Here is a 14,443-nt window from a genome sequence, read left to right on the forward strand (position 1 = left end):
AAAACCGGTGAAATATCGGGTGGTGTGTACTTCCGAATGTCCAGCAATTCGTCTCTGGTGAAACTGATTGCAGGGATATAACTAAAGACAGGACAAACTAACAAAAACATAAAAACAACTGCGGAGCACGCCACGGAGGCAGCCATCAGCGTCGGCGCCATCGTGCAGATAACGCCATTGTCACTATGTCGATGTCTTGCTCCAAAATGAGCCGTTTTTGGAGCTTGATTAAATAAATGTTTTGTTTACAGTGAGGATGGCGTCTTAAGCTATGAAACTTGGAGGATGTTTTAATGGTACAAAGACCTCTTATATGCCAAAAGATCAAGGCAAATTTGATTTCTCATGTCATGACCCCTTTAAAACTTATAAAGAGATATAGAAAGTCAATCCATGTTTGTAACCATATTTTCATGTCTATATGTACCTGAAATACATGGCTGTCATCACATCGATACCAGTTTCCATAATCAGATTTGATGTTAGTATTATAGTGTCCATCTTCCAATGTACCATAAAGGTTTATTATGGCAAACAGGTCATAGCTGTGGGAGGAAACCTGTCAGGAACAGAGGAATCATGTTTATCGTGTCCATTAAACATTATCAAATACAAAACCAGTCATAAGGGTACATTTTTTTTTGTAGTTTTTTTTTTTAGATTGAATAAATAATCTTTCCATTGATGTATGGTTTGTTAGGATCGGACAATATTTGAAAATCTGGAATCTGAGGGTGCAAAAAAATCTAAATATTGAGAAAATCATCTTTAAAGTTGTTCAAATGAAGTTCTTAGCAATGCATATTACTAATCAAACATTACGTTTTGATATATTTACTGTAGGACATTTACAAAATATCTTCATGGAACATGATCTTTACTTAATATCCTAATGATTTTTGGCATAAAAGAGAAATGTATAATTGTGACCCATACAATGTATTGTTGGCTATTGCTACAAATATCCCCCAGCGACTTAACACTGCTTTTGTGCTGCAGGGACACAGATGATAGTCATAGAGAGAGTGTGATTGTCTACATGTGTGCAAAACATCAAAAGCAAGTATTCTGGATATGCACATCAACAACACTGATATGTTTGTAATTGTTTTCATTATCTTGTTTAAATATACTGTTATCTATTGTTTTTACAGTTGTTTCATGTTCAGTGAATGATTGTTACAAGCTCGAGTTCTTTCATTGGCACTGAAGGCCTGTGGATCACAGAAGGACACGAGCGTTTAACCTCCTCATTAAACTGTCCTGACTAATTATAAAAACATCAACACCATAATACTTAAACATTAATCATCAACATTCAGCAAATATGCACACAGAAACACATGCTGGGCGAGCACTGCTTCTGTTACAGACACTCAACCACTGTAATGCTGAATTACCTCAGTTTGTGCAGGAATTCTCAGGTTGTTGTAATTTTTGACGTTCCTTAATCGTAGAATCAGTATTTGTGGAAAGTCAACATCACTTCTCTGAAGGGACAACAAGGGTATCATTTCTCTATAATATATTTACATATTTTGTTTTATTTTTGTGGATAAATAATCATGCACGATCAGAGGCTTGTCTAAACTCAGTGATTTTAGTGACCAATGCCGTACAAATGACTCCTGTGCAGAACTTTGAAGGGGACATTTCTCATTTATGTTTTTATGGAGTTTACATATTGCTGTTGTAAAGTTAGCAGGCCTGTCTAATTCATCTATAGTTCCACAGTAAATCTCAGCTGAACTGAACTCTAAACACATCAGACTTGGAGAAGATACTTGCATTTGCCTTGGTTTCTCTGTGTGAACAGCGACTGCAGCTTACAGAAGATGCACGCATTTGATCAATGCGTGCCTTCAAAGCAAAGCCCTAAACGATCAAAGAAGACAATCACAGTGAATACTGAGAGACATTTTAGTCATTGGTCTGAAGATGATCTGAGACAATTTTCCAAAATGCAGTCCTTCCACAATGCAAGAGGAAACAGCAATGTACTTACCACATCATTTGATTCTCTAAGAGAGATGTTCATTGTGAAGAAATCACTCTGTTCTGATATCCTTTGGTTGCACGAATCACATCTACCAGTTTTCTCCATAGTGCCCTTAAAAATCTACAGTGTGAAGACAAGACTTTATTAATAATCTTAATTGTCAAGTCAGGATTTGCCAGGTCAATTGGTTTTACAGATATATTAATTATAACATCAGGGCAGCTTTAAAGTGACCATTATCTGCATCATACTATGCTTTAGACTCTTATGTGTTTCATTGTTTTATTTCTGAACAAATGGTTAAATTGAAATCGTTAGTGTTTAATCTCTGCACCTCACTGTCATGTCAAGCTTCTCAAACTAATTCACAACATCACCTCAGAGCCTTAAACACTGCAGACTTGTGTTTTCATTCAGATGCTCTATCGGTCAAATGTCCTTGTGTAATGTGAATCAGAAACGTATGTACACACATTTAGTTAATGCCATCCAGTAGCTTACTAATACAAACATTTCTTAGAAACAGTCATAATAAGAAACTGCTGTAAATATTCGCCATCAAAAGTGTCAGAATAAAGAGAATATTCACCTCAGATGGTCCAGGAGTCTTGCTCAGAATCAAACAGAGATACTCTGCTGCATCTTTGTGTTTATAAACTGGAAGCATATAACAAACATATACATAAACAGCTAAATAACATTTATTATCTGCTGGAAATTAATAAAATGTCTTTCAGACACCAACCATCAGTGATGCCCAGGCTCCTTGAGATCCCAGCTGTTGAAACTGGACGAGACTCTTTGTCTAATTTATCAAACAGTGACTTCAGCTCTTCAATGAAGTCACCATCAGAGGAATCATCTCTACTCTTCATTCTAAATATTAAAAGATATCACATGTTCAGTGTGATAATCACAACAAAGCAGAGCCAGTGGGAGTGATTTCTTTACCTCATAACACGTTCCCTGTACTCCTGCGTCATGTAGAGGGTTTGCAGGACGGCGTTCGAGTAGCTGGTGGCTCCTTGATTCATCAACCCACAGTATGCTTAAACGAGGAACTTAATGTTAGTAGTCCATATGGCTCTAGCTCTGTCAGATCTTTTTAAGTGTGAATTTAAGTTTAAAGTTTTAAGGTCTTTGAATCCACATTCACATGACTTAATGACATGATGTTCAATTAAATAACTAAATACTGTACACTTCAAGCTAAGCTTGATTTTATGAACTGTTGTTTTGTGAACAACAGCTTGAAGAAAATCTTTGAAGCGCAAGTTAAAGTGATGATTTTATAATGAGACAAACATCTGAAGGAAACTTTACAAGAAACAAGTTTACATTGTGACGGTTAATCATTCGCATCAAAAATGTGTGAATGTGTCATAAACTGTTCTGAAAGTAATCATAACACTTTCAGACCTACGTCTGAAAAGACAACATCTTTGTGAATTTGTGTTCATTTATAATGGTGTATTCCTGATGTTTCAATCATCACGTTCTTATTTGTGTGTGCTTGATGTAGAATCATGTTTAATGTGAAGTATAATTTGTTGACTTATGTGTTTGTATAGTTGTCAGTGTCAGAGATGAATGATGTCAGTGTTGATTATTGATTTACTTTTTTTCTCTCATATGATTAATACAATCAGTGATTTTATTTTTTAAGAGAGTGAATCAATAAATAAAAAAAAGACTTACCCATAACAGATCTGTTCCTTCCCTGAAAGAAGCATTTGATACTCATTAACAACATTAGATTATGAGGCACATTATGTCTAAGATGAGAAGTGATCTATTAATTTTTGTTCAGCTTTACCTCTGTAGTGACTCTGATGACGTCACTGTATACGGTGTAGTCGAGTTTCCCCAGCGCTGCACATTTGATCTCATACTCAGTCTCTGCTCTCAGATCAGTCAGAGTAACTGTGTGTTGATTCTTCATCACAGGTTTAGATGTCCAGACTGAGTCTTGCTTCAGTTTATACAGTAATCTCAGTTCCACTGTAGCAGAACACACTGGAGGAACCTTCAGAACCACAGTGTTTTCTGTGACCTCTTCAGTGACTGGACAGACTGGTTTGGATGGAGGAATAAAGCAAACAGCTTCATCACATCCATGTTCATACAGCAGAATACAGGAGCCAGGATTATTCTTAATCTCTCTTGAGGACACAATGAACATGTCTGATTTACAGTAATTTGAATTGATCAATTTCTTAAATATCTCCAAGTTGCTTTTCATGTTCTTTTGGATCTCAGGAGTGAGCCAAGTCTTTTGCTCTGAATCAGGGCAGTTCACATCATTTTCTCCTTTTGCTGAAGGATTCAGATAGGTGGTTTGTTTAGGAAGGAGCACATCTGTCCAGTTCAATGGTGTGAACGTGTAACAGACCAGATTTCCAACTTCCAGATCCATCCAGATGACATCTAGATCATCTTCTACCTGTGCACCAGCATCCTTCAGCTGTCTGAGGACTGATTTAATGATTTTAGACTCTCTTTCTCGCTCTTTCAGCCATTCTGCCAGGTCTCGTCCTCTGAATGGAGATCCATCATGTTCTTGTAGAAGATCATTCAGTGCTGTTTCCTTCATCACGTCTCCACGGATGTTTGGCAGCAGAGAGCCGAGTTTCTTCATGAGTCTCAGCTTGTATACATAGCAGTTTTGCTTCATTTGCTGTATTTTATCACAAAATTCAGCAAAAGTTGAAGCAGGTGAGTCTTTCAGAAGAAGATCACTGCATCTCATCTCAGCTGTATTTAAACTCTCAATCACTGATTCAGTTTTAATAATGAGATCCATGCTGATATCTTTCTGAAGTTTTGAAGCTTTCGAGTGAAGTTTGTCCAGAGGATAAAGCCAAACTCTCAGAGGAACCATCAGCTCTTTCTTTTCTCCCAGCAGTTTTGGAAGATCAGTGAAAACCTTCAGCGCATCTTTAAAAGAGGTCGGGTTCGACGGTAACTGGAAATCACCATAAAATGTGCATGTGAATTTCTGGACTGCATTCTTCTGAGCTTCATCCATCTTCAGACTGATGTTTGCATCACCTGAAATGAATTTGAGTTTCTCAAGAGCCACTTTTGCTTCTCCTTCTACTGTACTTTTGTTCTCATCTGCTGACACTTCTCTGTCAAACACAAAGCAGGCGTCTGCTCCATACAGCACTGCTGTCACCACGTGTGTCGCTGCATCATTATCAAACACATCATGATAAACTATATTTTCAGAAGCCAAGTGGTTCATGGTCAGTTCTTCAAACCTGCTGGTGGAGTGATAATGCAGCGTCAGTCTCTGCTGTCTGAAAGACTTCTTGGTGTCGTTGAGATATTTGGCTGCTCCTGTCACATTGATCAGTCCACCTAAAAGACTGAGTTTCAGAGAGCCGTCGATGTTCAGTAAGCTGGATTTGTCCTCAATGGAGTCTGAAGCAGAGACTTTGAAATCAGTGTTAATTTGGGGATGGGTTCGTATGCTCTCCTTGAGCTTTTCTGGATCCCACAGTGTGATTCCTGTGTTAGAAATAAAAAGGGTTTAATACAGTAGAGTCATTATTTATGTCTATAAGCACAACACTGATGAACGAGATGCAGTGTCATTTTGATATGAACACACTGCAGGACTGTGCTGTAAAACTCATGTTTTCTGATGAGTCTATATAATTGTTCTTTGCCCACTTACAGCAATGCAATAAATTAAGAAACAATGCAGAATTATCAGCATGTGATGCGGTGATGGAATTATTCACTGCTGATATAAGCTACAAAGCTTTTGCCCTGCCATGCCCTGAGCACACAGAAACGTACTTGGTTCCCTGAGATACAGGAACGAGTACTGCGTCTTGCTTAAGACGCTATGGGAAAAAGCAATTTTTCCTCCTGAACTAAAGCCTTTTTTCAATCACGCAGTGAAACTGCACGGCCATTGGTTCATGCAGTGTATTAAAAACGAATCAATGGTTCGGCAGCGGAGCTACACGAGCCTATGGCGACGAAGCCCGCCAAAGCCCGCCAGAATGGGCGTGGCATATAAGCAGGCGTTCGCCACAGTTGTCGCTTCAGTCAAAGTAACCTGAGAATCCTGAGTCGTGCAGCTACATAGCATGGCTAGCAATGCAGTACTCATTCACTAACAGGTGAACTAATGCCAGAGAACTTGAGCGTGATACGGCCAAGGGCTCTCTGCCAAATTTGTTTCAAGCGGAAAGGACCCTGGCCTGCAAGGCCGGGACTGCCAGGTTATAAAACCTTGTGAATGTGGACGACAAGGGCCCAGCCGGCCGCCTCACAAATATCCGCAATGGACACACCACTGGACCATGCCCAAGACGAGGCGATGCCTCTAGTCGAGTAGGCCTGTACTCCAATGGGGCATTGAAGGCCCAAAGGAGAGTACACTAGCGAGATGGTTTCATGCAGTGAATAAAAACCAAACAAAGGGTTGGGCAGCGGAGCTACGGGAGCCTATGGCGACGAAGCCCGCCAAAGCCCGCCAGAATGGGCGTGGCATATAAGCAGGCGTTCGCCACAGTTGTCGCTTCAGTCAAAGTAACCTGAGAATCCTGAGTCGTGCAGCTACATAGCATGGCTAGCAATGCAGTACTCATTCACTAACAGGTGAACTAATGCCAGAGAACTTGAGCGTGATACGGCCAAGGGCTCTCTGCCAAATTTGTTTCAAGCGGAAAGGACCCTGGCCTGCAAGGCCGGGACTGCCAGGTTATAAAACCTTGTGAATGTGGACGACAAGGGCCCAGCCGGCCGCCTCACAAATATCCGCAATGGACACACCACTGGACCATGCCCAAGACGAGGCGATGCCTCTAGTCGAGTAGGCCTGTACTCCAATGGGGCATTGAAGGCCCAAAGGAGAGTACACTAGCGAGATGGTGTCTACTATCCATCTAGAGAGTCTTTGCTTTGTGACCGGAAGCCCTTTGATGCTTCAGTTACTGAAGCTGACAAAGAGTTGTTCCGACCGCCTATAAGGGGTGGGACGCTCAATGTAGATTCTCAGAGCTCTGATGGGGCAGAGCAGATATAACGCTCTGTCCTCTTCAGAGGGAGGAAGCGCGGACTGCGTAATGACCTGTGCTCTGAACGGAGTGGAGAGCACCTTAGGTACGTAACCGTGCCTTAGTTTTAAGAACGACTTTAGAGTTGTTAGGCCCGAATTCCAGACAGGCAGGGCTAATGGAGAGCGCCTGCAGGTCCCCTATTCGCTTTACTGATGCCAGAAGCAGAGCAGTCTTCAGCAATAGCGACCAAATGTTGGCAGACTGTAGTGGCTTGAAAGCAGGGCCCTGAGCACAGTGGGCAGATCCCATGAAGGGACGGTAGGGGGACGAGGCGGATTCAGCCTCCTGGCCCCTCTTAAGAAGCAGATAACCGCGCTGTTTCTGCCCACCGATTGGCCCGCAATAGGGGCATGAGAGGCAGCTATAGCCGCCACATAGACTTTGAGCATGGATGGAGAGCGCCCCCTATGCAGCAGCTCTTGCAGAAATGACAATACCTCTGTCAAATTGGAAGTATGATGGTCTTTGCCATGGTTTAGACACCAAGCGGAGAAAAAAGACCACTTAAAGGCGTAGATCCCGTCTCAGCGGAACGGGCCAAGGGGCCGCTACCAACAGCTGAGTTGGCTCTGATAGCCACAGCTGGTTCATCCAAAGGGGGGCCACCAGGAGAACCTTGTGTTTTTGTTCCTTTACTCGCTCTAAACCGTCTGCGGATGGAGGGTCCACTCCCCTGAGCGGACATTGCTCCTTGATAACATGTCCTCTCCTTGGTTCAATTTGCCTGGTATATGCGCTGCTCTCAGCAAGCACAGGTTGAGTTGAGCCCATTCCAGGAGGCGCTCTACCAGAGCAAAGAGACGCTTTGAGGAGAGGCCTCCCTGGCAATTTATTTAGGACACCACAGACATGTTGTCTGATCGGATTAGCACATGGTGCCCCTTTAGGACTGGCAGGAAGAACTGACAAGCTCGACAAACTCCCAACTGAAGCACTGGCGATGCCGCCGCCATGAGGCCCAGCATCCTCTGAAACGCTTCAAGAAGGCGAGTGGTATCAATCTCGAAGGAGGTCGCCAGCCTCCGTATGGCCAGAGCCTGTTTCGGCGCGACTAAAGCTCTCATTTGGTCGAAAATTGTTCCCAGGAATGATATTCGCTGGCTGGGGAACAACGTGTTCTTGGCAAAATTGACCCTGAGTCCCAGGCACTCCAGATGGCTGAGGAGGAGGGTCCTGTGTGATATTAAATCTGCCTCCGACTGGCGAATGCGGATTCCCATCTGTCTCAGAGGGGAGAGAGCCGCGTCCATGCACTTCGTAAAAGTGCGGGGGGCCAGGGACAGCCCGAAGGGAAGGACCGTATATTGATAAGCCACTCCCTCGAACGCGAATCTCAAGAATCGCCTGTGACGGGGGGCTATCTGGATGTGAAAGTATGCATCCTTCAGGTCCAGAGAAAAGAACCAGTCTCCTGAGCAAATTTGCGCAAAGATCTGTTTCAGTGTAGTCATCCTGAACGATCTTTTCATGAGGGCGTGATTCAGGTGTCTGAGGTCAAGGATGGGCCAGAGGCCACCATCTTTTTTGGGGACGAAGAAGGAACGGCTGTAGAAGCCTGACTCGCTCTGGGCTGGAGGAACCTTTTCTACAGCTCCTTTTGCCAACAGATTCATCACCTCTGAGCGCAGGACGTGAGCGTCCTTGCTTTGTACTAAGGTGGGGACAACGCCGCTGAAGCACGGGGTTTTTGAGCAAATTGGAGTGAATCTCCTTGTTTTATTATCCCCATAATCCATCTTGACACTCCGGGGATGGCCTGCCAGGCCTCGGCCTGCGTGGCGAGGGGTTGAATTAACTCGGGTATACATATTACAAAATGTCAATATCCAAATAGTCTTGGAAGAAAAGAACCAGTCTCCTGAGCAAATTTGCGCAAAGATCTGTTTCAGTGTAGTCATCCTGAACGATCTTTTCATGAGGGCGTGATTCAGGTGTCTGAGGTCAAGGATGGGCCAGAGGCCACCATCTTTTTTGGGGACGAAGAAGGAACGGCTGTAGAAGCCTGACTCGCTCTGGGCTGGAGGAACCTTTTCTACAGCTCCTTTTGCCAACAGATTCATCACCTCTGAGCGCAGGACGTGAGCGTCCTTGCTTTGTACTAAGGTGGGGACAACGCCGCTGAAGCACGGGGTTTTTGAGCAAATTGGAGTGAATCTCCTTGTTTTATTATCCCCATAATCCATCTTGACACTCCGGGGATGGCCTGCCAGGCCTCGGCCTGCGTGGCGAGGGGTTGAATTAACTCGAGTGACTGGCCGCACGGGGGCAGAACACTTGTGAGTAATGGAAGAGGAAGTTTGCTCTCTTTTTGAAAATGTTTGTGTTTTTCCCGCTATAACAGCAGCTGAATGCTTGGGCGCATAAACGGACCCGTTTTTTGCACAAAACACAATTCCCTCTGCACCCGGAGTTGAACGGGGTGTCAAGAGGTCTAAGAGAGGATGCTTGAGGAGCGGTCCGGCCGTAGCGAGATCTGGCCCTGTCCTCTTCCTGTCTTGCAGATCAGGATGACGCCTGAGGCGCCGGGTCCAGCGCAATCTTGGGTCGGGGTCCCTGGCACTTAAGAAAGAGGGTAGAGTTTGGCCGAGCGAGAGTGTCCCCGCGTCTGCTGTGCCTTAGCGGGCTGAACAGCGGGGGCGGCAGGTGCTGGCTTCGCGGGCTGCTGAGTCGGCTCAGAGTTAGGGCGAGCAGAGGCAGCAGCGGAGCTGGAGCGCTTAGGCAGGAAATGTCGCATAGCCTAGGACGATTTTTGTGCCTCCGTAAAGAGCGCTCGGTGAATCCTTTGACCACTGGTCCGAAGAGACCCTTGGGAGAGATAGGAGCATCGAGGAAGGGGATTTTATCCGCATCCTTGATCTCTGTTAACATCAGCCACAAATTGCGCTCGAGCACCACAAGGCTGGCCATCGATCTCCCGATCGCCTGAGCGGTGGTCTTGGTGGCGCGCAGAGCCAGGTTGGTTGCACTCCCTGAGGGTCACGGGGTCCAGGCCAGACTTGTCAGAGGAAGCAAGAATCTTGGAAGACCTGGAATACCGCCATTGAATGAAGCGCCGAAGCCACCTGTCCAGCTGAAGTGTAGGCGTGTCCAGCGAGAGCTGAAGTGGTCTTACACGGCTTGGACGGGTGAGCGGCCTTTGCTCTCCAACCGATAGCCGTGGGCGGGCAGAGGTGCGCGGCCACTGACTCATCCAGGAGAGGCAGCTTATCGTACCCCTTCTCTTCAGCTCCGTCAATGGAAGTGCGGGCGGAGTAGGGAGCGCGCCATGATCTGGTGAGCTCGTCATGGACCTCCGGGAAGAACGGAGAGGAATGCTGACGAGGGGCTTGGCGGCGCCCCGGCAGGAACTGCTCATCCAGACAGCTGCGGGAGGGCTCCTCCGGCGGAGACCACTCTAAACCCAGCATTTCGACCGCTTTCGAGAGGATACGGAGAAGCTCGGCATTCATCCTGTCTTTGACAGCGCTGGGCGCCGATGATGGCGAGGGGGTGGGGTCAGTCACCGAGCCCATCAGCTCCTCTGTGTCCCATGCTGTTAATGACATGCTGTCATCAAGCAGCTCATCCTCACTTCCCCCAAATGAAATCAGGTCGCTCGCACCAGCAGAGGGACGCTGATCAGCCTGGGAGAAAGGACGGGAGAACACTCTCTCTGGGGCGAGAGCGAGGCACGAGGGATCTGGGCCGACGTGAGCTCGCTCGCAGCCGGTTGCTCGAGTCCTCTGCCCCGCTGTTTTTTACTCACAGGTCCCTGGGAGGAAGAAAACGGGAGGGCGCAAGTGGGCGGAGCCGCTCTCTGAAAAGAAAGCGAGCCGCAAGTGGAGAGAGGCGAGACTGAAGTTCTCGCAGTGAGAACAATCAGTTCCCGTGAGTGCAGCAACGCCAAGCTCTTTTAGTAGCTCTTTTAGTATCGGTGGATGGCGGCAGGGGAAAAGGACCGGAACTGCTGCGTTGCTGAAGTGGCGGAGAACCAGGTTAGCCGTACTGAGAGGTCCCGATTCAGCGTAGAGGCGTAGAGACGTAGAGTCATTGCTGAAGGAGAATAAATCCTGTGGCAAACATATATACATATATACTTATATAGCCAGATGCCCCGCCCATTCTGGCGGGCTTTGGTGGGCTTCGTCGCCATAGGCTCATGCAGCTCCGCTGCCGAGCCATTGGTTCGTTTTTAATACACTGCACGAACCAATAGCCTTGCAGTAGGAAAAAAGGCTTTTTTTCCCATAGCATCTTAAGCAAGACGCAGTACAAGTGTACTATCGAAAGGGAACTAGGTTTATCATCATCAACTGGAGTCATCTGTTAAATGATCATATATCAGTGCTGTGATAGGATGGATAACTGAAGGTAAACAGTAGTGTTGTGGTACCTGGTATGAGAGCATCTTTCCTGCAGTCATACAGCATGCCCAGATGGAAGGGTCTCCCTAGAGCTGCTGTCTCAATCACATTCACTCCCACTGTATCCATACTAAACACACCAAAACACACAGCAGTTACTGATACGACATTTCATTTTTTAGTATTACTTTTCAGAATACAACATCTAAATGGATTTGACTCGAAAAAATTATTAAATAAAAAAGTAAGTGAATAAACTATGACCAGCATGTTTGCTGATAATGAATACTGTTCTTCTAAAACACTTACATTTAGCTTTTTTTTGAAAGTCAATAGAAGTTTATATAAGAGTTAAGGTTTGGAGGATTCATAGACCTCACAGACAGAATAGTTTTTATAAGTCATCTATAGATAGTTTATGTATTTAATAATTGTATAGTTGTATTATTATTATTATATATTTAATAATTGTATTGCATAGTTGACAATAATTGTATTGTCAAGAGTGGAAGATTATTTTATTAATGTATTAGCAGTTTAATTTCTCTCAATTCAGCACAGTAAATTTAGCTTAAACTTCCTAGTTAGAGGTTTGTTTATTTATAGACCGAATTTTGTGAAAAGAAATGAAAAGGGAACACACACAGTCTGTTTGGACAATAGAAGAAGTTGAGAACATGAACCCCCCCCAAATCTTTATTTTTAACTGTAATATTTTTCTCACCTTTAAACTGGTCTGTTAGTTTCCTCTGAGGTGGAGAATGAACTCAATGTTCACCTTTCACAAGTCAGGATCCGGTCAGACTAGAAACAGAGACACAGTGTTCTAACATTTAACTGCATTTAACACATGTTTACTTCTTTTAAAATATATTATATTATTCGGGCTGGCATTCATCAGATATAACATGTGTATTATAGTTTTTATTAGAAAAATTACATTAAATAAAACGTTAAATAAGCAAATCGTATTACCGTCTGGAAAGCTGCTTCTAGATTCGTTCTCACCGTATAGGCAACTTTAATTATTCTCTAATTTCTAGCTTTTAATTGGCTTAGAAATCAGATAACTGCTGGACAATAACCAGTAATAATCATTTGTTTATATGCTACACTCTTAAAAATAAAGGTGCTTCACGATGCCACAGAAGAACCTTTTTGTCTAAATGGTTCCATAAAGAACATTTAACATCTGAAGAACCTTTCTGTTTCACAAAAGCTCGTTTGTGGCGAAAGAAGGTTCTTCAGATTACAAAAAGGTAAGAAAGAGATGGTTCTTTAAAGAACCTTCGACTGAATGCTTCTTTGTGGAACCAAAAATGGTTCTTCTATGGCATCGCTTGAAGAACCTTTTGAAGCACCTTTATTTTTAAGAGTGTACAAACACTTTTTTATCACATAATAAGGCAGAATAGTTTCTATACTGTAATAAATGCTATGTCAGTTAGCACTGCATTGTTCATATACTTTATTTATTACCCGGAGATGACTTGACAAACACAAATAAACCATATTGTCGCAATCGTATGTTTAATGTCTTAATGTTTCCAAATGTTTCTGTTTTTCTGAAAACAACTGTTTTCATACAGCGATAGCTGGACGCTTTTGTCCATATTAGGGATTTCCTCGTACGACTTTCTGCGCGAGAGCGCCTCCGGGTTCGAGTATGAATGAAACACACACTGCACGAGTGTTTAGCGCTCCGTGATGTTCATCTCGCCTTATTTTGGGTTCGAATAAAACATCAGATCCTGCACAGACTATCCTGTCTCTTTGAATTTAAATCTATATTTATTCACACCGGCTCTTGAAAACCTCTATGCAAACACACTTCCCCTAAAAAGTGCCCCCCGTGCCCCCCGTGAATAAATATGAGACGAATTTACGTGATATTAAAAGTGGAGGGGACACGTCCCCCGTGTAATCTACGCCCCTGAGTTTGAGCACTACAGTTCAGGTCAAAATGATATCCATTGTGTGTGCTTGTGTGATATCCATTGGCTCGCCACTTCGAATCATATATGTTCTTACTCCGCACATATTAAACGTCGTTGAAAGTGTGCAGTTTTCTAGTGTATTTTCTTCTCAGGTAATATTTGTATGACCCATTTCAGATGTGGCCAATTACAACAACAGTGGTTAAATATAGCCTACACATTTAAAAAAATCATAGGTCAATTTTGATCAAAGTTATTGCTAGGGACAATTTAGTAGTTGCTGGATATTATGGGCATATGTCTCTGCTAAATTAGTGTACTGCATCTCAATGTGGTAGTCCAGTTGCACTGCAGCAGGTAAGAGAGGAGAATCAGCACAGCCCAGAAACTCACTGGCTGCTCTCTGTCCTCTCTGGAAATCATCACTCGCTCCCGTGATCTCTCAAGGGCCAAGCACATCATCAAGGATCCTGTAGCAACTCATTGTGTGTAATAACTGCACACAATGTAATAAGTATTACTTATATTATTGTAATAAAATGTAATAAAATGTTCATTTTTGTATTTTGCTCAAAACATAATAAAATCTTGAGCTCATAATGTAATAATAATTTTTCAATGTAATAACAAATTTTCACAATGTAATAGGTTATTGTATGATAAATGTATTACATTATGAACACACTGTGGCAACTTATAATGTAAATCACAGTTCATGAGGTAATACCAGCACATCATTTAAAACAATGTTTACAATATAATAATTCTCTTTCAACATAATAAATTTGAGCACAAAATTTAATAATAGTTTTATGTAAAATAAGCTATTACATTAAGAAAATTAAGCTTGTTAGGCTACATTGTGAACTTATTTTTTTTTATAAAAAGCTTACTAATTTTAGATATACTTCATCATTTTGTCGCATTGACCCAGAAACACATTTTAAGTTTTATGCACCAAATTAAAAAATACAGTTTCCGCTCTCTAATTATGTAATTATATATAATGTCAAACGATTAATCGCAATTTAATCGCATCCAAATTAAACGGTTTTGTTTACATAATATATGTGTGTGTACTTTGTA

The 14,443-nt window shown here is 43.1% G+C and overlaps 1 protein-coding gene across 1 annotated transcript; it reads right to left on the reverse strand.

Moving 5' to 3' along the window:
- Window positions 1-1,740: 1,740 nt before the first annotated feature.
- LOC107568272 (verrucotoxin subunit beta-like) lies at window positions 1,741-12,428 on the reverse strand. The gene is made up of 9 exons (XM_016254206.1): window positions 12,396-12,428; window positions 11,450-11,550; window positions 3,816-5,512; window positions 3,698-3,719; window positions 2,951-3,023; window positions 2,745-2,875; window positions 2,589-2,656; window positions 2,006-2,119; window positions 1,741-1,875 (listed from the first exon to the last, which is right to left on the reverse strand). The coding sequence occupies exons 2-9, from the start codon at window positions 11,547-11,549 to the stop codon at window positions 1,741-1,743; spliced, it is 2,340 nt and encodes a 779-aa protein (XP_016109692.1). The 5' UTR covers window position 11,550; window positions 12,396-12,428.
- Between the last annotated feature and the right edge of the window lie 2,015 nt (window positions 12,429-14,443).

The sequence above is a fragment of the Sinocyclocheilus grahami genome, unplaced genomic scaffold, assembly GCF_001515645.1.
Source record: "Sinocyclocheilus grahami isolate Dianchi unplaced genomic scaffold, SAMN03320097.WGS_v1.1 scaffold1230.1, whole genome shotgun sequence".
Taxonomy (NCBI): Eukaryota; Metazoa; Chordata; class Actinopteri; order Cypriniformes; family Cyprinidae; genus Sinocyclocheilus; species Sinocyclocheilus grahami.

Coding starts and splice junctions, on each gene's coding strand:
- LOC107568272 (XM_016254206.1), bottom strand. CDS start 11,549: ATGGATACAGTGGGAGTGAATGTGATTGAGACAGCAGCTCTAGGGAGA. Junction 2,876..2,950: donor TACAGGGAACGTGTTATGAG/GTAAAGAAATCA, acceptor TTTAATATTTAG/AATGAAGAGTAGAGATGATT. Junction 1,876..2,005: donor TTAGAGAATCAAATGATGTG/GTAAGTACATTG, acceptor TTGATCGTTTAG/GGCTTTGCTTTGAAGGCACG.